This window comes from Cebus imitator, unplaced genomic scaffold (assembly GCF_001604975.1).
Source record: "Cebus imitator isolate Cc_AM_T3 unplaced genomic scaffold, Cebus_imitator-1.0 Scaffold108, whole genome shotgun sequence".
In the NCBI taxonomy this organism is placed as follows: domain Eukaryota; kingdom Metazoa; phylum Chordata; class Mammalia; order Primates; family Cebidae; genus Cebus; species Cebus imitator.
Genome location: NW_016107423.1, coordinates 692,582 through 717,814, shown reverse-complemented (window position 1 = coordinate 717,814; position 25,233 = coordinate 692,582). Strand labels below are relative to the sequence as shown.

The window sequence follows — 25,233 nt, the reverse complement described above, 5'->3', positions numbered from 1 at the left end:
AGCCACTGAGCTCAGCCAATTTTTCTTGATTAGTTAATAAGGCACATTCAATTTTAAGATATGCAACTGAAATAAAAGTATACCAATACATAATTAAGCAAAGAGCATATGATATACAAACACTTAGGTAAATCTGAAACTAATTTCTTTTCTCATTGTGGAACATAAGTACTAATGTGTGGTTTGAAATTATATTCCAGTCCTACAAACTGGAAAGGTTAAGCGTCAATAATTTGTTGTCACCTTTGCAAATGCTTGGATATATTTTTCAGTTGTACTTGTGTCCTGCATATTATTCTCACATTCTTCTGTACTGGCAAGGGAACTTTCCTGTTCTTTGATCAGAGATGTAGTAGAACATCTTTTCAGTCTGAGATAATCTTTTGAACTGGTGGGAGCAGTCCTAGTGGATTCACTGACAGATATAAATGGTTTTTCTCCTGTTGAACCAGACAAAAGAGCTTGGGTATTTATTAAAGCAAGTTCTTCATCAGCTACTGAATTACTTTCCAAAAGAGAAATTTCACTGAATTTTTTAAATGGAGTCACCTGTAGAGAATTCAATTCTTTTTTCTTTATAGGTGTTTCGTATTTGGTGCCACAACTCCTTGGTGGTTGAAATGCCTTCTGTGCAGCTGGAGAAACAAATGTACAAATGGGACTAACAGGTGGAGGTAAAGGCAGTCTACTCAAGAAATCCAAGGCTCTTCTCTTTTTGCAGTTTTTTTGGTCATCAATCTCTTTCTCCCCTTTACAACAAGACTTTGAAGTCATTTGGGCTGATACAGGTGTGGAAGCAGACTTCCTTTTGGGCATACAATGTGATAAAGGACTTTGATAATTTATATCACAATTAGGAGAAGACATCTGTTAAAAAAAATTAAGTAGTCTATCATAATTATGTTCTAACATAAAAAACTAAATCAAAGTAACTTTTCATTGAAAATATTTAAGCACACAAATATCAAACACAGTCTCCCTCCCCGGATTGCTAATAGGTTAGATAATTTCAGTTCATATTATCCCTATTCTAGAAGGAAATAATTTTGCATAAGAGCATATACAATGATATGAAAAGAAAGAAAGATGAAGAGTAATCATAGTAAAAAAGGAGGTAGGGTCAGATTTCATGAGACTTAAAAATTTAAATTAAAAATAAAAAAGAAAAAAAAGGAGGTAGGGGATGTCAACTTATGCTTTAATCTTTTTTATTATTAACAGGTTAAACAAAGATAAACATTTTAAAGCCATCTTAAGAACACACACTACCTGGGTTCTAATACTTTTCTAGCTTTGGGAACTTACTAGGCAATTGCTTAACCTCTCTCTATGCCATACTCTCCTCATCTATAAAATGAGGATAATATAGTAAAGTCCTCACTTAATGTCACTAGTAAGTTCTTGGAAACTGTGACTTTGAGTCAAACAACGTATAGCAGGTCTTTGAGCAATGGCATTTCCTTCAACATCATTTTGTTAGAACACTGATGAGAAAAAAATATGGTTTTGTTATACAACACTTCCTTAAAATCAGTTTCCAAAAACCTATTGACAATGTTAAGTGAGGACTTAGGTTTTATCTCATAGGGTTGTTATGAGGATTAAATGAGTAAATATAGATACATTTAGCAAATATTAGCTATTTAAGAATGCGCTATTAGCCAGTATTAAAGACGGTAGCTTGATTTGCATCTACTCTGATTTAACCACTTAAACAGCTTAGAAACAACCCTAATTGTATGGAACACTAAAAGAAATAGGCAAAAAACACTTTTCAATCACATGTAAATGAAAGCACTTAATTGGAAAGTTTGCACCCAAAGTTTCATATCTTCCTTCAATAAATAAAATTTCTAAATAGTCTATACTTATAGGAGCCACAAAACCACCGCACTTTCTAATTAAGTTTAATTACATTTTACCATGTTTACTAGGTATACAACAGAATATACGATGGCCTCCATATATAATATTTATGATATTACTTAGGTTTACATTAACTTACCAGAAGCTTATTTCCTGTACCAAGAGTGATTTGAGCAGTGTGTGGCTCTGAAGTATAGTCTTTAGTTGGGGTGGACCACTTGGGATCATTTGCTTGCAGTATATGCTTAAGCTTGTTTTCTGCTTCATTGCAAAATACGTCAATATTCTAAGAAAATAGTGGAAAAGCTGCTTTATAAATTGCAAACCCAAATATTTATGTTTCTGAAAGTATTTCCTTTAAAAGCAGAAATGAAAAGTTCAGACCAAAAATGAATGAGACACCCAAAATGTGACACCAACTGTCAAACAGGCATATGCAAAATTACAAAACCATTATCAGTGATTTTGGGGAATCTAGTTGATAGGGAGAGGGGATGAGAGAAAAAGTGTGTGTGTATGAAGGAAAGAGATCTCTCCAGCCATTTAGTTTAATCAGCAAACTGTCATATGATACTGAATTGAAGCTGGAAGATTGGGGCCCAAGTCCCAGCTCTATTTACTACTTAACAGCTGGGAATCATCTCACATCTATAAAGGTACTTCTTAAGTTAGTGAAAAGAGAGAATTGCCTCACCTACCCCACATCTGTTCCAAAAATTATTTGAATAATGTATAGGTTAAACTACATGAAACTGTTATTTGAGAAGTCACAACTGGTCAAATATCAGCAGTTTCATATGGTTTAACCTAATTCATGACAGTATTTTGTAAAACTTTAAAATGCTAAGTAAATGACAGTTGTCTCTACAGCAGGATTAGTGAACTGCCTTTGAACATGTCTCAGAGAAAATGTGAGGTGCAGGCCAGGCTCGGTGGCTCATGCCTATAAACCCAGCACTTGGGGAGGCTGAGGTGGGTAGATTGCTTGAGGCCAGGAGTTCAAAACCAGACTGTCCAACATGGTGAAACCGTGTCTCTACTAAAAATACAAAAATTAGCTGGGCATGGTGGCATGCACCTGTAGCCCCAGCTACTTGGGAGGCTGAGGCATGCTTGAGCCCAGAAGGCAGAGACTGTAATGAGCTGAGATTGCACTACTGCACTCCAGCCTGGGGGTAACAGAGCAAGACTCTGTCTCCAAAAAAAGAAAGAAAAAGAAAAAGAAAATCTGGGGTGTAAACAGTAGAGCTAAATAATGAATACAACTCCCACCCCTAATTTAGGAACTAGATATAGAAGAGCATTATTGCCTATGCATAGTCTTTAGGTAAAATACTAACACAGCTTTCTTTAAACAGTTAGCTACTCTAATGCTTTTAAATATATTTTTATATCAATTCTGAATAACACACATTTCAAATACTATAGAATTAAGAGACTTATTTTTTGTGAATTCTTCACTAGTTACCAATTCACGAAATCTAAAATTTTACCTGGAAGCAGCATTGGATAGCAGTTCCTAGTTAGGGTTCTGCATTCAGATGGCCTAAACATGAATCCTAGTTTTACTAACTGGCATTTGACCTAAGGCAAGCCATTTAGCCTGTTTCTCACTGATAAAATAGAAAAACAGTTCCCTACCTTATAGGGTTGTGAGAGAATTTAATCAGAGGCTTAGAACAAGGTCTGACACGTAAGTACTCAATAAACACCAGCTAATATTATATAATGTATATACAGATTTAAGCAGAAAATGCATACATGACCTACGGACAATAATTTCAGTGTCTCCTATTTGAGATTAATTCAAATCAAAGAAATACAGTCTGTGTAAATCGGAGTTTAAACTTGTAGTCTCCATATTATTAACTAATCCCACTGGCAACTGCTGCAAACCATGGGTAACTCATATTATTGTCACCAGTTTCCAGTTTGCTTACATAGTCTATATTTCTGAACATCTTTTTCACAATTTCTCCTAACTCATGTCCCTTCAAGTCATTCTTCTCTTTCTGGTTGCTGTCATTTCCCCATTCCCCTATCTCCTGAGGTTTACGGGCAATTAATAAGTACATGATGAAACTTTATCTCACATACTATGTCAACTATCCAATTTGTATAAAAGCTATTTCCTTGATACTTGACTGTCAAAATAGAAAAATACCGCAATGTTGGAAAGTAACCTTACCTCAACAGTATTTTTCAAATTGTTGAATGACTCTTGAAAGTGGCCTTCTTTTGGACTAGCAGAAAACACAGAAAAATCACCAGCAAATAAAGTAGGAAGTCCTGATTTGGATTCTGGTCGCCACTGGAGGTTGCTTGCAGCAATTAACATATGAGGTTTAATAATGTCTTCATTAAGATCTATCCAAAACTTTATTGCCAATAAATTATGACATTCATCTGACAAATAGACCAAAGGGGCAAGTCCTAGAATAAAAAAAAAAAGAATGTTATCATTATAGATGTGTTAGATAAATTTTAAGATGCAAGGAACCTCTAACATGCCTATTTATTTTGGTATATGCTAACAGTAAAAGCAAATCAAAATAGCTGAATTTGGTGAAAGCTCAGGTTTTCCAAAATGACCTACTACTTACAGTGCTAAAATTTCAATACCAATATGACAACACATTCTTTTACCGAGGTCATGTGGAAGCAGGTATACGTATACATTGCTGATAGGAGTACAGATTTGTTCAACCTTTCTGGAGATAAATTTGGCAATACCTAGCAAAGCTACATATGTATTTACCTTTCCACCCAGTAATCCCATTTCTTGTACTCCACTCTGAAGATAGACCTCTAGTAACAGTAAAATACACATGAACATAAGGTTCACGAAAACACCTGTGAACAAGGTCACTCACTGAAAAACTATAATTATAAAATATTGGAAGCCGCTTTTATTAGCTCATATACAGGGTACATGAGCTAATAAAACAATGGTACATCTAAACAGTGGTGTACCACATAGCTGTAAAAAAGAGTGAGGACGATCTCTATGAACTGATTTCCAAGATACAGTGTTAAGCGAAAAAAAAAAAAAAAAGCATAAAAGAAAGGCTAGAGTAGGCTCCCCTTCTTATAAGAAAGAAGGGGATATAAGAAAATATACATGTACCTGTTCATTTGAGCAAAAGAAATACAGGAAGGATAAACCAGAAAGTAAAGAAACAGGGTGGGGAAGGAGGATTAGGATTGGGACTGCAGGGATAAGAAGGAAGTGACATTAAGTACATCTTTTCGTAGAGGTCTGACTCCAAGAACCACAGTGATATTTCACATACCCTTCACATACCCAATAAACCAATCAACAAACAAATCCAACTAGATATGAGACATGAGGGAATCCAAAATGGACAACAAACACTTCCCACCTCTGTCTGCTCAGAGGGCCTGGCAGTACTGATCCTCCACAGCAAAATAATGAGCATATCTAGCAACCAGATCTTAGTTCTAAACACCATTTTCTACTAAAAAAGGAGACAAGAGAAATGGCTGATTCCAAGACTGGGGAAGGGAACATACAAGATGAACCTGGAACATCTTGTGATGCCAAAAAATAAGCAAGTGTTCAAAAAATGAAGAAACCTTGTTGAAAGAACACAGGAGTCCATGTGAAAAAGCTCCTAATGTCCAAAACTAAAAAAAAAAAAAATAATAAAAGAAAAAGCATAACAATAAAATAATGAAGGTACTAAATTTTAACCTGCAGAATAAAATAAATGTTAAGTCTAGACTGATATAAATAACCAAATAAATACACTGGAGGAAAGGGCATAGCTTTTCCTTACAGAATTCCAATGAATTCCAGTTAATGCAGAAGGAAAGAAAGGGGGAAAAATCATAATTAGGCTAATACCACAGTAATAATTGTTGAAATCAAAATCAACAGATGAATGCTAAATTAATTAAGTTTGATGTGAAATAGGATTCGCATTCTCAAAGAATCTCCCCCAAGATACTTATTAACTACAAAGAAAGAGGAAGTTATTTTACAGAGGTGAAACCCAGCAGATAGCACCTCAACCAAGTGATTAAAAGCAACATCATTAACCCCTTGATATGATATACGAGAAAGACACATCACCACTTCAATGGTAGTCTTGCCAGAAATGCCTAACTTCATCCTAGTCATGAGAAAACACCAGACGAACTCAAACTGAGGGGAATGCTACAAAATAATTGATCATTCTATTCAAAAGCATTATGATCATGAAAAAGAAGGCAGGAATTGTTAAAGATTGGTAGAAAATAGAGAGGAAAAAAAATGACTAAATGCAACGTGGGATCCCAGAATAAAAAAGGAGAAACAGGGTAAAATACCTTAAACTCAAATTTTCAAATACATCTATAGTATGGGTAATAATCATACCACTATTAACTTCCTGACTAATTGTACTACAGTTATGCAAGATGTTAACATCAGGGGAAGCTAGGTGAGGAATATTTGGAAACTCCATGATTTTTGCAACTTGTTAAAGGTCTGAAATTAGTTCAAAATAACGAGTTATAATTTTTTCTTTTTTGAGATGCAGTCTCGCTCTGAGGCCCAGGCTGGGGTGCAGTGGTGCAATGTTGGGTCACTGCAACCTCCGCTCTCAGGTTCAAGCAATTCTCCCTCCTCAGCTTCCCAAGTAGCTGGGATTACAGGTGAGTACCACTATGCCCAGCTAATTTTTGTATTTTTAGTAGAGCCAGGGTTTGACCATGTTGTCCAGGCTGGTCTTGAACTCCTGGTCTGCCTTGGCCTCACAAAGTGCTGGGATTACAGGTGTGAGCCTTGTGCCTGGCGAAGAGTTATAAAACTCTAATGTGAAAGATGGGTAGGTGTTATCCATTCTATCCTTGGATAAACCAGGATAGAACTGAGGCAAGGAAAGCTAGAGTTGGAAGAAGCACTAAGCATTTAATTCTACTATTTATACTTTCTTGTTTTCGTTACTGAGAATTATGTATCCCTTGTAAATAACAGGGAATGAAAATGTCATTCTCAGATAAGGATTTATCCTATTGCAAGTGATGGTTCATCTTTTCTTTCACTTTACAAGTAAATTTATTTAAAGAAATTATAAGTTTCACAAGCATGTTCCATTTTCTAATTTTGGAATTTGCCTCTAATTATATTGAAAACTTGATGATAGTACAGTCATTCTCCCAAATTATCTTGTTTTCCCCAATTATAAAATACATGTTTACCGAAAAACATTTAGAATACAGAAAAATAAAAAGTAAACTAACAGTGTAGTTTCCTCATTTCACTTTTTCATAAGTGGAGGTTTCATGTCTGGATTAAATCCCATCAAAAGAAATGGAAGCCTTACTTATTTAATTACCATGCATCTTGTAGGACTGATAACAATTGGAAAAATTGTTAGTGTAATACTTTTAGAATGCTGACACTAAGTAAATCTTCACAAAAATAAAAAGGATAAGAAGAAAATTGTATTGCAACTTTGTGGTCTGGCTTACTTTGAACTTGCATAGAATTATTTAATCCTTTTAAATTCCTTTCAGAAAATCTCATTGAAACAACCAAGGACTTCGCAATTTATAAAACCACTGTCACAGATTCCATCTGGAGTGGATGCCATGGTGCAGGTGCAGATCCCCTTCAGGACCAAGGCATGTGATCCTCCAGCTTTCAGGGAGTGCTAGCTATTGACAACTCACCTCTGAGCTCCTTCCTAGACTTGCCCTCTGTCGAAAGGTATCGTCTGGCTTAAGGCTGTGCTGCTCCCTGGAGGAGCCAGTATGCAATGACTGGCTCTTGCCTCAGGTTGGCATGACTCCAAAGGGCCACCAGCTCCAGAGGTCCTCTGGGATTGAACCTTTCCTCTCCCTCTGCCCAATCCTGCTGCATTTGCTTCTCACAGGTGCTGCTCCTAAGCGCATTTTCTAATATCCTACATGAAATCTGGAAGTCTGTTTCCCAGTTAAACAGGCTTTCCCAAAACAAATCTTTCCCAACCTAAGAAATGATCTCATTTAATTAATTCATTATATGTCACAGTGTTTCTGTAATACAGTAACAAAGCATTAGGTTAAAAATACAGATGTCCCTGTTTTAGGCCCAACTCTCAAATGTTGAGTTTGCTTTTGTCAGCATGAAGTATAAGAAAGTACGTAAGAGATTTAGGGCCTGGAAGCATGAGTTCAAATCAACTTATAGCACTGTGACCCTGAGCAGGCGACTTCACCTCTCTGAGCTCCAGTTTCCCCATTGTAAAGTGGGATGATAATAGCAAATGAACAGTGTGACTATGAGGACTGTATGAGAGATACTGTATACCTGGAGTTTTCAACAACTGACCCCTTCTTCAACCCATTATATCAGAAGTGGAAGTAGAAATTGAGAGTCCCTGTCTTGAAGAGATCATTGTATTACTGGGGCTAGTAGGTGGGTTATTCAGAAAGGTACAGGTAGAATCACGGACCATGTGACAAGTGCTAAAACAGTCAAATATACAATATGCTTCAAAAGCTGGGGGAAGGAAGATCTATCCCAGACTGTAGGCATCTGAGGTAACATCTGAGCTAAATAATGAATAGGATGAATTCATCAAGAGGGGGAGAATAAAAGAGCATTCTAAGCAAAATAAAGAACATTTTAAAGGTAGGAAGCATTAACTGTTATAGTGCATCAGGAATATGAAACTGTACAGTTTATGTTTTATTATTATTTTCAAAGTTTTTTTTTTTTTAATTTAGTTTTTATTCTTATAGAGACAGAGTCTTGCTATGTTGCCCTGCTTGTCTCAAACTCTGACCCGCAAATGAGCCTCCTCCCTCAGCCTCCCAAAGTCCTGACATTACAGGAATTAGCCTAACATTACAGAGTTTAGCTGGGGTGTGTACGGTAGTGGTTTAAAAGGCAGTAAGCTGAATGGTTCTAGGGGTATACAAAGGAGTTTGGGTTTCATTTTCTAAGGGACAGGGAACCACTGAAGATTTTAAGCTGGGAGGCATCATGACTAGATCTGAGTGATAAAGACTTCTGGTTTACAGTGGTTCCTTGACATTTTCTAATAGAATGTTAACACTTGACAACAAATTAAATTTTAAAAAGGAAACATTTACCAGGAAACAAGGACTATCCTGATATAAAGTGTAAACTCTGGTGATTAAGAAACAGATGATTATGGATAGAGCCAAGAGCTAAGCACAGGAAGGCTCAGAGTCTAATCTCCTTCCCCAACTAAACTGGTAAAATGACATTTTTGAGAATTATATTATTCCTAAATCTGAAGAAAAGCAAACAGAAGAGGTATCTTTACATTTTTCTTCTTCTGAACACAAATGAGAAAAAACTGCAGGGGAAAAAACAGATGACCAGGACTGACAGACATAAGTAAAGGTTCCAGCATGTTACAGGATGCATTGTGACCAATTTCCAGTACCTGTGGATGTAGCCTTATCTGGAAACACAGATGCTACTCGACTTAGGTTGGGGTTATGTCACAATAAACCCAATGTCAGTTGAAAATGCATTTAATACATCTAACCTACTGGGCATCAGGGCTTAGCCTATCTTAAAAGTGTTCAGAACACTTATATCAGCCTACAGTTGAGCAAAATCATCTAACACAAGGCCTGTTTTATTAAAAAAAAAAAAAGTTTATGGCTGGCAAGGTGGCCAAATAGGAACAGCTCCGGTCTGCCGCTCCTAGTGAGATCAACACAGAAGGCAGGTGATTTCTGCATTTCCAATTGAGGTACCTGGCTCATCTCATTGGGAGTGGTTAGATAGTGAGTGGAGCCCACAGAGGGCGAGCAGAAGCAGGGTGGGGCATTGCCTCACCCGGAAGGCACAAGGGGTTGAGGAACTCCCTCCCCTAGCCAAGGGAAGCCGTGAGGGACCATGCCATGAGGAATGGTACACTCCAACCCAGATACTACACTTTTCCCATGGTCTCTGCAACCCACAGACCAGGAGATTCCCTCGGGTACCTACACCACCAGGGTCCTAGGTTTCAAGCACAAAACTGGGTGGCTGTTTGGGCAGACACCAAGCTAGCGGTAGGAGTTTTTTTTTTTTTTTTTTTTTCCATACCCCAGTGGTGCCTGGAATGCCAGAGAAACCGTTTACTCCCCTGGAAAGAGGGCTGAAGCCAGGGAGCCAAGTGGTCCAGCTCAGTGAATCCCACCCTCACAGAGCCCAGTAAGCTAAGATCCACTGGTTTGAGATTCTCACTGCCAGCACAGTAGTCTGAAGTAGACCAGGGGCACTCGAGCTTGGTTGGGAAAGGGGTGTCCACCATTACTGAGGCTTGAGTAGGTAGGCGGTTTTCCCCTCACAAAGTAAACAAAGCCTCTGGGAAGTTTCTTTTTTTTTTTTTAAGTCGGAGTTTCGCTCTTGTTACCCAGGCTGGAGTGCAATGGCGCAATCTCGGCTCACCGCACCTCCTGGGTTCAGGCAATTCTCCTGCCTCAGCCTCCTGAGTAGCTGGGACTACAGGCACACGCCACCATGCGCAGCTAATTTTTTGTATTTTTGGTAGAGACGGGGTTTCACCATTTTGACCAGGATGGTCTCGATCTCTTGACCTCATGATCCACCCGCCTCGGCCTCCCAAAGTGCTGGGATTACAGGCGTGAGCCACCGCGCCCGGCCCGCCTCTGGGAAGTTTTAACTGGGTAGAGCTCACCACAGCTCAGCAAAGCTGCTGTAGCCAGACTGCCTCTCTAGATTCCTCCTCTCTGCACAGGGCACCTCTGAAAGAAAGGCAGCAGCCCCCGTTAGGGGCTTATAGATAAAACTCCCATCTCCCTGGGACAGAGCATCTGGGGGAAGGGGCGGCTGTGGGCACAGCTTTAACAGACTTAAACGTTCCTGCCTGCTAGTTCTGAAGAGAGTGGTGGATTTCCAAGAGCAGTGGATCTCCCAGCACAGCACTCAAGCTCTGTTACGGGACAGATTGCCACCTCAAGTGGGTCCCTAATCCCTGTGCCCCCTGACTGGGAGACAACTCCCAGCAGGTGCAGCTCTGGGACAAAGCTTCCAGAGGAAGGAACAGGAAACAATCTTTGCTGTTCTGCAGCCTCTGCTGGTGATACCCAAGCAAACAGGGTCTTGGAGTGGACCTCCAGCAAACTCTAGCAGAGTGCAGCAGGGGGGCCTGTTAAGAAGGAAAACTAACAAACAGAAAGGAATAGTATCAACATCAACAGAAAGGACATCCACACAAAGACCCCATTCGAAGGTCACCAACATCAAAGACTAAAGGTAGATAAATCCAATGAAGATAAGGAAAAACCAGCGCAAAAAGGCTGAAAATTCCCAAAACCAGAACTCTTCTTCTCCTCCAAAGGATCACAACTCCTCGCCAGCAAGGGAACAAAACTGGATGGAGAATGAATTTGATGCACTGACAGAAGTAGGCTTCAGAAGGTGGGTAATAACAAACTCTTCCAAGCTAAAGGAACATGTTCTAACCCAATGGAAGGAAGTTAAGAACCTTGAATAAAGGTTACAAAAATTGCTAACTTGTAATAACCAGTTCAGAGAAGAACATAAATGACCTGATGGAGCTGGAAAACACAGCACGAAAACTTCGTGAAGCATACACAAGTATCAATAGCCAAATCGATCAAGCAGAAGAAAGGATATCAGAGATTGAAGATCAACTTAATAAAATAAGCTTGAAGACAAGATTAGAGAAAAAAGAATGAAAAGGAACAAAGCCTCCAAGAAATATGAGGCTATGTGAAAAGACCAAACATACATCTGGTATACCTGAAAGAGACGGGGAGAATGGAACCAAGTTGGAAAACACTCTTCAGGATATTATCAAGGAGAACTTCCCCAACCTAGCAAGACAAGCCAACATTCAAATTCAGGAAATACCAGAGAACATCACAAAGATACTCCTCAAGATGAGCAACCCCAAGACACATAATCGTCAGATTGACTACGGTTGCAATGAAGGGAAAAATGTTAAGGGCCGACACAGAGAAAGGTAGAGTTTAGAGAAAGGTACAGTTACCCACAAAGGGAAGCCCATCAGACTAACAGCAGATTTATCTGCAGAAACCATACAAGCCAGAAGAGAGTGAGAGCCAATATTCAACTTTTTTTCTGAGACAAAAATTTGCTTTTGTGCCCAGGCTGGCATGCAATGGCATGATCTTGGCTCACTGCAACCAGTGCCTTCCAGGTTTAAGCAATTCTCCTGCCTCAGCCTCCTGAGTAGCTGGGATTACAGGCATGTGCCACCATGCCCAGCTATTTTTCTATTTTTAGTAGAGATGTGGTTTCTCCATGTTGGTCAGGCTGGTCTAGAACTCCCGTCCTCAGGTGATCCACCTGCCTCAGCCTCCCAAAGTGCTGGATTACAGGTGTGAGCCACTGCGCCTGGCCTCAACATTCTTAAAGAAAAGAACTTTCAACCCGGAATATCATATCCAGCCAAACTAAGCTTCATAAGTGAAGGAGAAATAAAATCCTTTACAGACAAGCAAATGCTGAGAGATTTTGTCACCACTAGGCCTGCCTTACAAGAGCCCCTGAAGGAAGCACTAAAAATAGAAAGGAAAAACTGGTACCAGCCACTGCAAAAACATGCCAAATTGTAAAGGCCATTGACACTATGAAGAAACTGCATCAACTAATGGGCAAAACAACCAGATAGCATCATAATGACAGGAACAAATTCACACATAACAATATTAGCCTTAAATGTAAATGGACTAAATGCTCCAATTAAAAGACACAGACTGGCAAATTGGATAAAGAGTCAAGACCTACTGGTGTGCTGTACAAGAGACCCATTTCACATGCAAAGACACGCATAGGCTCAAAATAAAGGGATGGGGGAATATTTACTAAGCAAATGGAAAGAGAAAAAAAAAAAAAAAGCAGGGATTGCAATCCTAGTCTCTGATGAAACAGACTTTAAACCAACAAAGGCCAAAAGAGACAAAGACGAGCATTACATAATGGTAAAGAGATCAATCCAACAATAGTGGGAGACTTTAACACCCTATTGTCAATATTAGACAGATCAATGAGACAGAAAATTAACGTCGATATTCAGGATTTGAACTCAGCTCCGGACCAAGCAGACCTAATAGACATCTATAAAACTCTCCACCCCAAATCAGCAGGGTATACATTCTTCTCAGCACTACATAGCACTTATTCTAAAATTGACCACATAATTGGAAGTAAAACACTCCTCAGCAAATGCAAAAGAATGGAAATCATAACGAACAGTTTCTCAGACCACAATGCAATCAAATTAGAACTCAGGATAAAAAAAACTCACTCAAAACTGCATGACCACATGGGAACTGAACAATCTGCTGCTGAATGACTACTGGGTAAATAATGAAACTAAGGCAGAAATAAGTAAGTTCTTTGAAACCAATAAGAACAAAGACACAACGTACCAGAATCTCTGGGACACAGCCAAAGCAGTGTTTAAGAGGGAAATTTACAGCACTACATGCCCACAGGAGAGAGTGGGAAAGATTTAAAATCAACGCCCTAACATCACAGTTAAAAGAACTAGAGAAGAAAGAACAAACAAATTCAAAAGCTAGCAGAAGACAAGAAATAACTAAGAGCAGAACTGATAAGTCTGGTCTTCTGCCAGTATGCTGATGTGGCAATACACCCAGGCAAAGTCGCCCCAGGTCACCAAACTTCTCACATCTAACTGGCATGTTCTTTCTGGATCAAGTGTTCAACTTCTTTCGAGTTCTCTAGCACTTCCTTGTTCTGGCCTTTCCAGGTGTTTCACATATGCTAGTAGGTTGTGTATTCCCCTACTGTATTTGGTGTCTAGAAACCCAATCTGGTCCAAGACTTTGTTTTCCAAATCAGGTATTTCATCGTCTTCATTTGATAACGCCCATGTAAAGTGACATCTTAACTGCTCCAGACTATCCTTGACCTGATGATCATCAGTATTTTTACTCATAGTTGCTGTGAATTAGGCAGCAGTTCTTCAGTGGTTTAGCTAGACTCCTCTGACATCTAGGCCGCCCCACTTTTTCTTCTCCCATACATCTTGCCTTAGGGCCAAAAGCTAATCTGGTGTTAGTCCCCATATATATATGCATACATGCATATATATATATATATATGTATGCATATATATATATATATGTATGCATATATATATATATNATATATATATATATGTATGCATATATATATATATGTATGCATATATATATATATGTATGCATATATATATATATATATATAGACACACCTGCTATGTACACACAAATATTAAAACATTTAAAAAAGGCAGCACAGGCTCTCAGTCATCCTAAATTCCCTGGTTTCTGTTTCCAGGAGGCTCTGGATGTGGCCTTTCTGGGCACCATCTCCTCCTACCTCTCCATCTCCTGGAATCCTTTCACTGGGCCCTCTGGAACTCAGTAGATTCTCCACTTCCCTCACCCTTTCCTGCAGGTGCTTTCATTGCCATCTTGTTGCAACAAACCAGGTTCTTATCTGCCAGCACAGCTGCCTCTGCAGACCTTCTGCTACTGGAGGCCGAGATGGAGTAGATGTCTTCTTCATGCTTCACTGCTGCTCCTCCCACTCTAAAAACACTCAGTTTTGAATCTCATGTTATCAGACCCTGTTATTCATTACTGCTCCTTGCTACAGGCATCTATTGACCCCTAGCTCACTCGCTCCCTTTCATTCCTTGAAGATGTTAACTCAAAACACTGTCATTCTGTCATGACGATGGCCTTGTTTCCTGGTAATAATGGAAGCCCATATCCTTCCAATACTATGGGCTCCCAGATTCCTTGTTTTCTTCTTGAATGATCATGTCCTCTATTTTCCATTGGTAACTCACTCCAATGGACATACCCAAGACTTTTATTTCCAATAACTCCATTTCCCCCAGAATCTCAATTTCAAGTACCTCCTTCCTCAACCACCTACCTTTGATCTGCCCAGTTCACACTCTCTAAAACCCTAACTCAATCCTTCAGCCCCACTGGGACCTACAATCCATGTTTATTTTTATTTATTTATTTATTTTTTTGGAGATGGAGTCTTGCTCTGTCACCCAGGCTGGAGTGCAGTGGCATGACCTTGGCGCACTGCAACCTCTGCCTCCTGGATTCGTGATTCTCCTGCCTCAGTCTCCTGAATAGCTGGGATTACAGGTACATGTCACCACACCCAGCTAATTTTTTGTATTTTTAGTATAGACAGGGTTTCACCATGTTGGTCAGGCTGGTCTCAAACTCCTGAGCTTGTGATCCGCCTGCCTCGGCCTCCCAAAGTGCTGAGATTACAGGTGTGAGCTACCACACCCAGCCCAACTGTTCTTACCTCCTGTTCATTGATCCACATTCTTCTAATGTCTCTTCTTTGCTCTGCATTGCGCCCCAGGTCAATTATTAAAATCCTCCTTTTGCATATACTCTCAAATTCTTCACCCTTCTTGCTTTGCAGTACTTACCCAGCTAAATTACAGCCCTGGTTAAATTCCATTTTTCAACTACTTCATGCCCACACCATCAGAGCTGAACATGGCTGAAAAAATGTCACACAACTACAATATATTCATGAACACTAACCTCCAGTGGGCCCTGGCAGTCATGATGTATTTACCTAGTCATTCACTCTATCACTTTCTTAATTATTTCATGCCTTTTCTCTCCTCTCATACCTTCAGCACCCTTCTCTTCATTCTGACTCTCAGCTGATGATTTTGTTCCCTGTTTCAGCGAGGAAACAGAAGCAATCAAAAGAGGTCTGCCACAAGTTTTCTCTCATATACCAACTCTTCCACTGGTATCTGTACCTACATACTTTACTGTTTTTTCCTGTGGTTACAGATGAACAGTCTTTCCTGCTAACTAAGGCCAATCTCAAGACAGCTTCTGGATACCATATCCACAGAGTATCTGAGAACAGTGCCCACAGCTGTTCCATCTTTCATTCTACTTTCTTTATTGGCTTTCTCATCAGCATACAGCACCTCATCAGTAAGTTATTAGCACTTTGATCTGAAAAAGCAAATTTTTTCTTGATCCTGATTCCCCTTTTGGCTACTGATTCATTTCTTTTCATCTCTTAAAGCAAAAATCCTTGAAATGCCTATATTCGCTATCATTCCTCCTTTCCCTCCATTTCGTCTGCCCCGCTTCAATTCACTGAGAGTGCTCCTCCATGGTGTTAAAGCCAATGATCAATTCTTGGTACTCACTTCATTATCAATCCTACAAAATAGCATTTGGCAGACTTAATCACTCTCACTACTCGACAATTCTTTTCTTCCTCTTGGCTTTCAGCATACCTCACTCTCTCCAGTACTCCTCTGACCTTTCTGCCCATTCCTCTATTTCTTTTACTGATTCCTTTACATTTATATTTATATTCCCCTGCTTCTAAGCATAAAAGGCTTCCATCAGGTCTTGGATCTCTTCCCTTCTCTATCTGCTCCCATGCCTACGATGACCTTATCCAGTCTCATGGCTTTAAACATCACCTGTAAGTTGATGACATCCAAATTCATATCCAGCCATTCCTCTGAACAGATTCCTATGTAACCGTCAAGTAGATGTTTCTACTTAGACGCCTAATAAGCATCTAAAACTTAGCTATCCAAAACAGAGCTCCTGAACTTCCCCACATACTTGCTTTTCTTTCAGTCTTTCCTTCTAAGTGGCAATTCCATTCTTCCTAATGCTCACACCATCCTGCACTGTCTCCCTACCTTCAAAATACAAGAATCTGACAGCTTCTCACTACTTCCATTGCTTTTGTCTAGTTCATCCTCATCTTCTACCTAAGTGCTTCAAAGAGCCTCCAAATGGCTTGTTTGTACCCTTGCGCCCCCTACAGCCTATTCTCAACACAACAGACAGAGTGATCCTGTGAAAACCAGTCAGACTGTGTCCCTCTACCTGGAACCTTCCTGTGACTTCCTGTCATCACAGGAAGTTACAGACCACACAAGAACCCCCACACGACCTGGCTCTTCACTGCCTCTGTCCCTGGCTGTTACTTCTCACTCTCTGGCTTCTGCCAATGCTTAAGAGCACACTAGGCATGATCCTGCTGCATCGCAGCCTTTGTAATTGCCTGGAAAGCTCTTCCCCAGATGGCCACATGCCTCACCTCACACCCTCAATTCCTTCAAGTTTCACTCAAATGTCAGCTTTCCAGGGAGGTCTCTTTCCTCACTTCTCACTCTAAAATTACATACCTCTCTTTTCACCGATATTACTCCCCCCCTCCCATCCACTTAAGTTTTTTTTCTGAGCACTAAGAAAACTATACGGATGTATGTTACTTATTTGTTTGTGATCTCCCTCCCCCAAACCCCATAATGTAAACTCCATGAAGGCAGGGATTCTTATCTGTTTTGTTAATTGCCATGTACCCAGCACTTAAAACAGTGTCTGGCACATAAAAGTCATTAAATATTGATGAATTAAATGAACAAAAGTTATCCACCTTCAATAATAACAATAAAATGTGTGAAAAGAATCACCCAAATACGACCAAGATGAAATAAAATGGTATGGGAAAAATATAGCTTACTAATATAATACATTCAAAAACCCACGGAGCACTAAAAAATAGCTAACCAAACACAAACATATTTAAAAAATGTGAAAGGAACACAGCAAAAGAGAAACAGCATAACTCCTAAGAAAACAAAACTCAAACAGAAGAACATTCTTGAATTCTTCACAATAGATTCATGCTATTGAGCTTAGTAAGAACATATATTCAATAAAATAAAAGCTTGACTCTGAGATAATAAATAGCCCTGTACAATGAAAAGCAGAGTGTATAGCCAAATAAATAAATGGAGGACACCAATATGTCACCACGATGGATTAAACACATACATTAGAAATATCAATAAAACATACAATGCAGAAAATAAAATTAAGGACAATTTCTATTTCTATAAAATTAAGTAGCATAGAATAGAATGTAAATTTTTCCCCTGAAATAGTACAGAATTACTTTTCATTAAAAATCAGAGGTTCAAAGAGGCTTATTTTCAGATCACTAGCTAGAAAATCTGCCAACTGGTAGCTCCAACTAATCATAAGAGATTTCAAAAGACAATGTTTTTTAAAAAAAACAATAAAAAAATTGAATATATTGTGTATTACCTGTTTTTTTCACAACAGAAACTACAAATCCTATTAGGTCCACCTCAGAACAAGATGGCTGAAAGTCTAGATCTAGAAATTTGCTGAAGTGAAGGGGTTCCCGTGGTTGGTAAACCTGAAATAAAATTTCATCTGAAGCCTACAAAAAACAAAACAAAAATTCAATATATGAAGATTCCATAAACTAATAAAATAAGCACTTATCAATACTGAAAAATTACAATGAAAGGTTTGTACCGGTAGTTGTTGATACTGAGTTTTTTTTGTCGCCACTAACTGTATGTTGGCTCTTTCAGATTTACTTTTAGATTTTGAAGATGCAAGATAATAGATTCTGTATCTCTTTCCTTCAGTTAACAGAGAATATAAATCTGATGATGGACGCCAAATACTCAATATAACTGTTTAGAGAAAAGATGAGAAAGACACAATGGGAAGAAGTGATCATTTAAATTTTCATTTCAAAATAAATGCAAAGTTTTTAACTATTTTATTAAAAAGTGATAAAAACAAAGGATTTACATACTTACCTGAATCTTTTGCTTTTTTTGAATAGCTTATAATACGCAACTTCCACACAGTTGTGACATCCCTGGATAAACCTTGTTCTTTTTGCTCAGCAGATTCCATGGCTTTCCTGATTTCCAACTGGATCTGAGCTTGTTTCTTATCATTCAACATTTGCCTGTGATTATTCAAGGCTCTTAACTGCTCTTCACTGAAATAACCCTGTGACCATTTAAGATATTGGAATAAAAAGCAATCAAAATAAAACAAAAAGTCCCATCTATTGTAATCGGATCACTTTAAAGGAGACAAATCAACAAAATTAGAGTTCATTTTAAGGGTTTGTTTAATGTAATCAGTTTCTCACATAATATTCTCAGGTGCCTTAAACTGTTGCTAATTCTATTTCCCTAAGGCAAAAATGATCCTCCAGTTATAAATGTATTCTAATAATCATAATCACCACCATGTACATTATAGATGGTTAACATATGAATACTTACTATTTTGAGATATAGATCTATGTGTTGTAAATGTACTAACTCACTTAATCTTCACAACAATCCATGATGTAGTTAATATCATTGTTTCCATGTTGTAGGTAATAAAACTGACGCACAAAGAGAAAAACTAATTTGCACAAGCCACATAGGTAGAGGTTGGTCCTAGAACCCTCATTCTTAGTCCCAGGGGTGTAATTTCAGAAATGGATGCCTAGGCCAGGCGTGGTGGCCCACGCCTGTAACATCAGCACTTTGGGAGGCCACAGTGAGCGGATCACGAGGTCAAGAGATTCAGACCATCCTGGCCAACATGGTGAAACCCTGACTCTAGTAAAAATACAAAAAGTAGCTGGGTGTGGTGGTGCAGGCCTATAGTCCCAGGCTGGAGAATCACTTGAACCCGGGAGGCAGAGCTTGCAGTGAGCTGAGATCGCACCACTGTACTCCAGCCTGGCAACTGGACAAGACTCCATCTCAAAAAAAAAAAAAAGAAAGAAAAAAATACAAAGATAACTTTAATAAAGTCAAATCTCATAGACTCATAGGCACTTAGAAACCTAAAGATAACCCACTCGTGATTTTCCCTTGCTAGAAGGTGGAAATGAAGCCCTAAGAAATAAATCACTTATCCAGTTACAGAGTGGCTGGGGAAAGGCCCTACTCTAATTCTGCCCCCTGATGTCCAGACAAAAAAAAAAAACTGTTAAATTTTGTGGATGAAATTAAAGCTAACTTTATGATAATTCACAGAATGCACAACCTTCAACAAATATCATAAGAGATAGAAGCAAATAATTTTTTTTTTTTTTCCCCCTGAGACGGAGTTTCGCTCTTGTTACCCAGGCTGGAGTGCAATGGCGCGATCTCGGCTCACTGCAACCTCCGCCTCCTGGGTTCAGGCAATTCTCCTGCCTCAGCCTCCTGAGTCGCTGGGATTACAGGCACGCACCACCATGCCCAGCTAATATTTTTTTGTATTTTTAGTAGAGACGGGGTTTCACCATGTTGACCAGGATGGTCTCGATCTCTTGACCTTGTGATCCACCCGCCTCGGCCTCCCAAAGTGCTGGGATTACAGGCTCGAGCCACCGTGCCCAGCGAAGCAAATAATTTTTAAAGAAAGAATCATAAAGCCTTTGTTTTTCAGATCTGCAGCAAGTATACTCACAGGTTTTTAAACTGGACTCACTTCTCATAGGGAGAGCCCAAATTGTAACATTTCAGAACAGGAGGGAATTCTATTCAGTACAGCACTGCTTACATTACTAATGAAATATTGTTTATTCAGTAGTCCCACTATTTAAAAAATTTAAGGCTATATTCACATGATTATTAAGTCATCAGGTAAATGAAATTAATCAATTAACAACAAGTAGTTCTGGTAAAGTAGTTGCTCCTTCCTCCCTATCTAACAAACCTAATCTTAGAATTTGATTTTCTTTTTAGATATCTATGTGTCTAAAAATTTAGGAGGTAACTTATCTTAATACATAAAATTATGTTCTAATAATAGTAACTAACATTTATATGGAACTTTTATATACATTATCCATTTGATCCTAAAACAACATTTTATGCCCACTTCATAGCTATTTTATTCTCATTTACTTTGCTAATGAGAACACCACAATTCTAAAGCCTATGCTATATATATATATTTTTTTTTCCTGAGATGGAGTTTTGCTCTTGTTGCCCAAGCTGGAGTGCAGTGGCGCCGTCTTCACTCACTGCAACCTCCACTTCCCGGGTTCAAGCAATTCTCCTGCCTCAGCATCCTGAGTAGCTGGGATTACAGGTGCCCACCACCATGCCCAGCTAATTTTTGTATTTTTAGTGGAGACAGGTTTCACCATGTTGGCCTCAAACTCCTGACCTTAGGTGATCCGCCTGCCTCAGCCTCCCAAAGTGCTGGGATTACAGGCATGAGCCACCACATCCAGCCAGCCTATGCTACTTCTAATAGTTTAGTGCTTCTGAAACATTTCTACCCAAGTACCTTTAAGGTAGAGGATTATCAAGTATACTCAGGGTAGAACCCGAGAAACAGCTAAGAACATGGAAACTAAGTCATTACTTTGAAGATACTTGTTTTATCTTAAAAAAGTTTTTTCCTTCAGAGTACAGGAGGGACAAAAATAAATAAGTTTTGCCTGCATTTTAAACCAAATTTATTTAATATATAAAATTCTAAAATGCTCCCATCCTCTACTTGGTATAGAGTTGAAAACAAACCACCACACTTGTTTGGCCTACCAATGAAAACCCCAGAAATGTACACATCCTCTTTGAGAAATTCAGCATTTCGACATACTCCTTCCTGGTATGGCCGGAGACTCTAAAATAGCTTCCCACCTTGAATGATCATCAAGCATCATTATATGCCCTCTTATTCTCTCACCTCAAGGTAAGCTGGGTCTGCTGCATTCTTCACTGCTTCATAGAGCTCTGCACCATCTTGCAGAGCATGAACTTGCCGTCTTGTTAGTACACGTGATGGTAAATATGGTTTTGTTGTGTTTTCTAAGAAAAAAGAATTACTAATTAACTAAACTAAATTTAAACAAAGATAAAACTAAAGAACCATGCAAAAACAAAAATAAGAAACCATTTATCTGCTAAAAGTTTTTTTTTTTTTTTTTTTTTTTTTTCCATTTAAATTTTTCTTTTTTTTCTTTTTTTTTTTTTTGTGGTGTGATCTCAGCTCACTGTAGCCTCCGCCTCCCGGTTCAAGTGATTCTCCTGCCTCAACCTTCCTAGTAGCTGGGATTACAGACACACACCCGGCTAATTTTTGTATTTTTAGTAGAGATGGGGTTTCACCGTATTGGCCAGGATGGGGTCGAACTCCTCACCTCAAGTGACCCACCCACCTTGGACTCCCAAAGCGCTGGGACTACAGGTGTAATCCACCACACCTGGCCTGCTAAAAGTTTTCTAGGAAAATTTGAAACTAGTGTACTCATGGTTAAAAAAAAGTCATACAGGCCGGGCGCGGTGGCTTACGCCTATAATCCCAGCACTTTGGGAGGCCGAGGCGGGTGGATCACGAGGTCAAGAGATCGAGATCATCCTGGTCAACATGGTGAAACCCTGTCTCTACTAAAAATACAAAAAATTAGCTGGGCATGGTGATGCATGCCTGTAGTCCCAGCTACTTGGGAGGCTGAGGCAGGAGAATTGCTTGAACCCAGGAGGCAGAGGTTGCAGTGAGCAGAGATTGCGCCATTGCATTCCAGCCTGGGTAACAAGTGAGAAACTCCGTCTCAAAAAAAAAAAAAAAAAAAAAAAAAAAAAAAAAAAAAAAAAAAAAAAAAAAAAAAAAAAAAAAAAAAAAAAAAAAAAAAAAAAAAAAAGTCATACAGAGTTTAATTACAGTAATTTGTAAATTAAGTATAGGCATATTTGTTTTAATGTATTGTACTTTATTGGGCTTCACAGATAATGCATTTTTTAAAAACACAAATTGAAGGTTTGTGGAAACTATGTTGAGCAAGCCTACTGGTGCCATTTTTGCAACAGTATGTGTTCATATCATGTCTCTGTCACAGAGCTCTGATAAAGATGTATAGAGTGATTAATGTTATTTTCATGTCTCCTAACACAATACCCATTTTGTGGCCCATGGATCATGGAGTCATTTCAACTTTCAAGTCTTATTATTTAAGAAACATGTCGGCCAGGTGTGGTGGCTCATGCGTGTGATCCCAGGACTTTGGGAGGCTGAGGCGGGCAGATCACGAGGTCAAGAGATCATGACCATCCTGGTCAACATGGTGAAACCCCTTTCTCTACCAAAAATACAAAAATTAGCTGAGTGTGGTGGCGTGGGCCTTTAGTCCCAGCTACTCAGGAGGCTGAGGCAAGAGAATCACTTGAACCTGGGAGGTGAAACCTGGCAGTGAGCTGAGACTGCACCACCTATACTCCAGCCTGGTGACTGAGCGAGACTCCATCTCAAACAGAACAAAACAAAAACAAAAGAAACTTGTCTTATAAAGAATAGCTGCCACAGTGATTTTTCTGATAGATATAGGTAAAGTGAATTGAAAACCTTCCAGAAAGGGTTCACCATTCTAGATACCATTAACAACGTGTAAGTGTTTCATGGGAAGTCAAAATATCATGAAACATTAACCAGTTTAGAAGAAGTGGATTCCAATCCTCATGAATGACTTTGTGGAGAGGGTTCAAGACTTCAGTGGAGGAAAGTAACTGCCTATGTGGTAGAAATAGCAGGAGAACTAGAATTAGAAGTTAAGTCTGATGATGTGACTGAATTATTGCCATGTCACAATAAAACTTAAATGATGAGGAGCTTCATATAATTTGGCTCTGTGTCCTCACCCAAATTTCATCTTGAATTGTAATCCCCACATGTCAAGGGACAAATATGGTGGGAGGTGACTGGATCACGGAGGCAGTTTCCCCCATGTTGTTCATGTAATAGTGAAGGAGTTCTCACAAGATCTGATGGCTTTAAAAGTGAGAGTTCCCCTGTACTCTTTCTTGCCACCTTGTAAAGAAGGTAATTGTTTCTCCTTCATCTTCCACTATGATTTTAAGTTTCCTGAGGCCTCCCCAGCCATGTGGAACTGTGAATCAATTAAACCGTGTTCCTTTACAAATTACCCAGCCTCAGGTATTTTTTATAGCAGCATGAGAATGAACTAATACAAAGGACTAGTACAAGGAATGAGGTACTGCTATAAAGATAACCTGAAAATGTGGACTGTGGAACTACGTAACAGGCAGAGGGTTGGAATAGTTTGGAGGGCTTGGAAGAAGACAGGAAGCTGTGAGAAAGTCTGAACTCCCTAGAGACTTGTTGAATGCTTTTAACCAAAATGCTGACAGTGATATGGACAATGAAGTCCAGGCTGAGGTGGTCTCAGATGGAAATGAGGATCTTATTGGGAAGTGAAGCAAAGGTCACTCTTGCTATGCTTTAGCAAAGACACTAGTGGCATTTTGCCCCTGACTTAGAGATCTGTGGAATACTGAACTTGAGAGAGATGATTAGGGTATCTTGTAGAAGCAATTTCTAGGCAGCAAAGTGTTCAAGGGCTGATCTAGCTTTTCCTAGAAACACAGAGTCATGTGCATTCACAAAAAGATGGTTTGAAATTGGAACTTATATTTAAAAGGGAAGCAGAGCATAAAAGTTTGGAAAATCTGCAGCCTGACCATGAAGCAGAAAAGAAAAATCCATTTCCTAGGAAAAAATTCAAGCCATTTGCAGAAGTTTACATAAGTAATGAGGAGACAAACATTAATAGCCAAGACAACAGAGACAATGTCTCCAAGACATATCAGAGATCTTCCCTGCAAACCCTTCCATCACAGGCCTGGAGGCCTAGGAGGGAAAAATGGTTTTGTGGGCTGGGCCCAGGGCCTCACTGCTCTGTGCAGCCATAGGACATGATGTCCTGTGTCCCAACTGCCCCAGCTCCAGCCATGGATGAAAAGGGCCAAGGTACAGATTGGGTGATTGCTTCAGAGGGCACAAGCCCTAAGCCTTGGTGGTCTCCATGTAGAGTTGGGCCTGTGGGCATGCAAAAGACGAAATGAGCTTGCAGCCTCTGCCTAGACTTCAGAGGATGTATGGAAGCACCTGAGTATGCCCAGACAGAAGTCTGCTGCAGGGGCAGAGCCCTCATAGAGAACCTCTGTTAGCACAGTATGGAAGGAAAATATGGGGTTGGAGCCACCCCCAAATCTTCACTGGGGAACTGCCTAGTGGAGCTGTGAGAAGAAGGCCACTGTCCTCCACTGAAAGCTTGCACTGTGTGGCTGTCAATCAATGCCAGCCTATGAAAGTAGTTGCATGGGCTGTAGCCTGCAGAGCCAAAGGGGCACAGTTGCCTAAGGCCGTGGAGCCCACCCCTTGTATCAGCATGCCCTGGATGTGAGACATGGAGTCAAAGAAGATTTTAGAGCTTTAATGATTGGGCTGGGTGTGGTGGCTCACGCCTGTAATACCAACATTTTGGGAGGCCAAGGTGGGTGGATCACTTGAGGCTAGGAGTTTAAGACCAGCCTGGTAAACATGGCAAAATCTGATTTCTACTAAAAATACAAAAATTAACTGGGCATGGTGGTGCACACCTATAATTCCAGCTACTTGGGAGGCTGAGGCACAAGAATTGCTTGAAACCAGGAAGTGGAGGTTGCAGTGAGCCAAAATCTCTCCACTGCATTCTAGCCTAGGCAACAGAGCAAGACCCTGCCTCAAAAA

General features: G+C 39.5%; 1 protein-coding gene across 1 annotated transcript in view; it reads right to left on the bottom strand.

Annotated features, from left to right (window-relative positions):
* Positions 1-6: 6 nt before the first annotated feature.
* Positions 7-25,233, bottom strand: part of BRCA2 (BRCA2 DNA repair associated) — a 91,628-nt gene continuing 66,401 nt past the window's right edge. The window contains exons 20-26 of the mRNA XM_037741800.1: positions 21,397-21,518; positions 18,519-18,717; positions 18,226-18,389; positions 17,989-18,127; positions 4,055-4,299; positions 2,006-2,152; positions 7-867 (exon numbers count right to left, since the gene is read on the bottom strand). Coding sequence (XP_037597728.1) covers positions 226-867; positions 2,006-2,152; positions 4,055-4,299; positions 17,989-18,127; positions 18,226-18,389; positions 18,519-18,717; positions 21,397-21,518 — 1,658 coding nt within the window. The 3' untranslated portion in view covers positions 7-225. The remainder of the gene's footprint in view (positions 868-2,005; positions 2,153-4,054; positions 4,300-17,988; positions 18,128-18,225; positions 18,390-18,518; positions 18,718-21,396; positions 21,519-25,233) is intronic.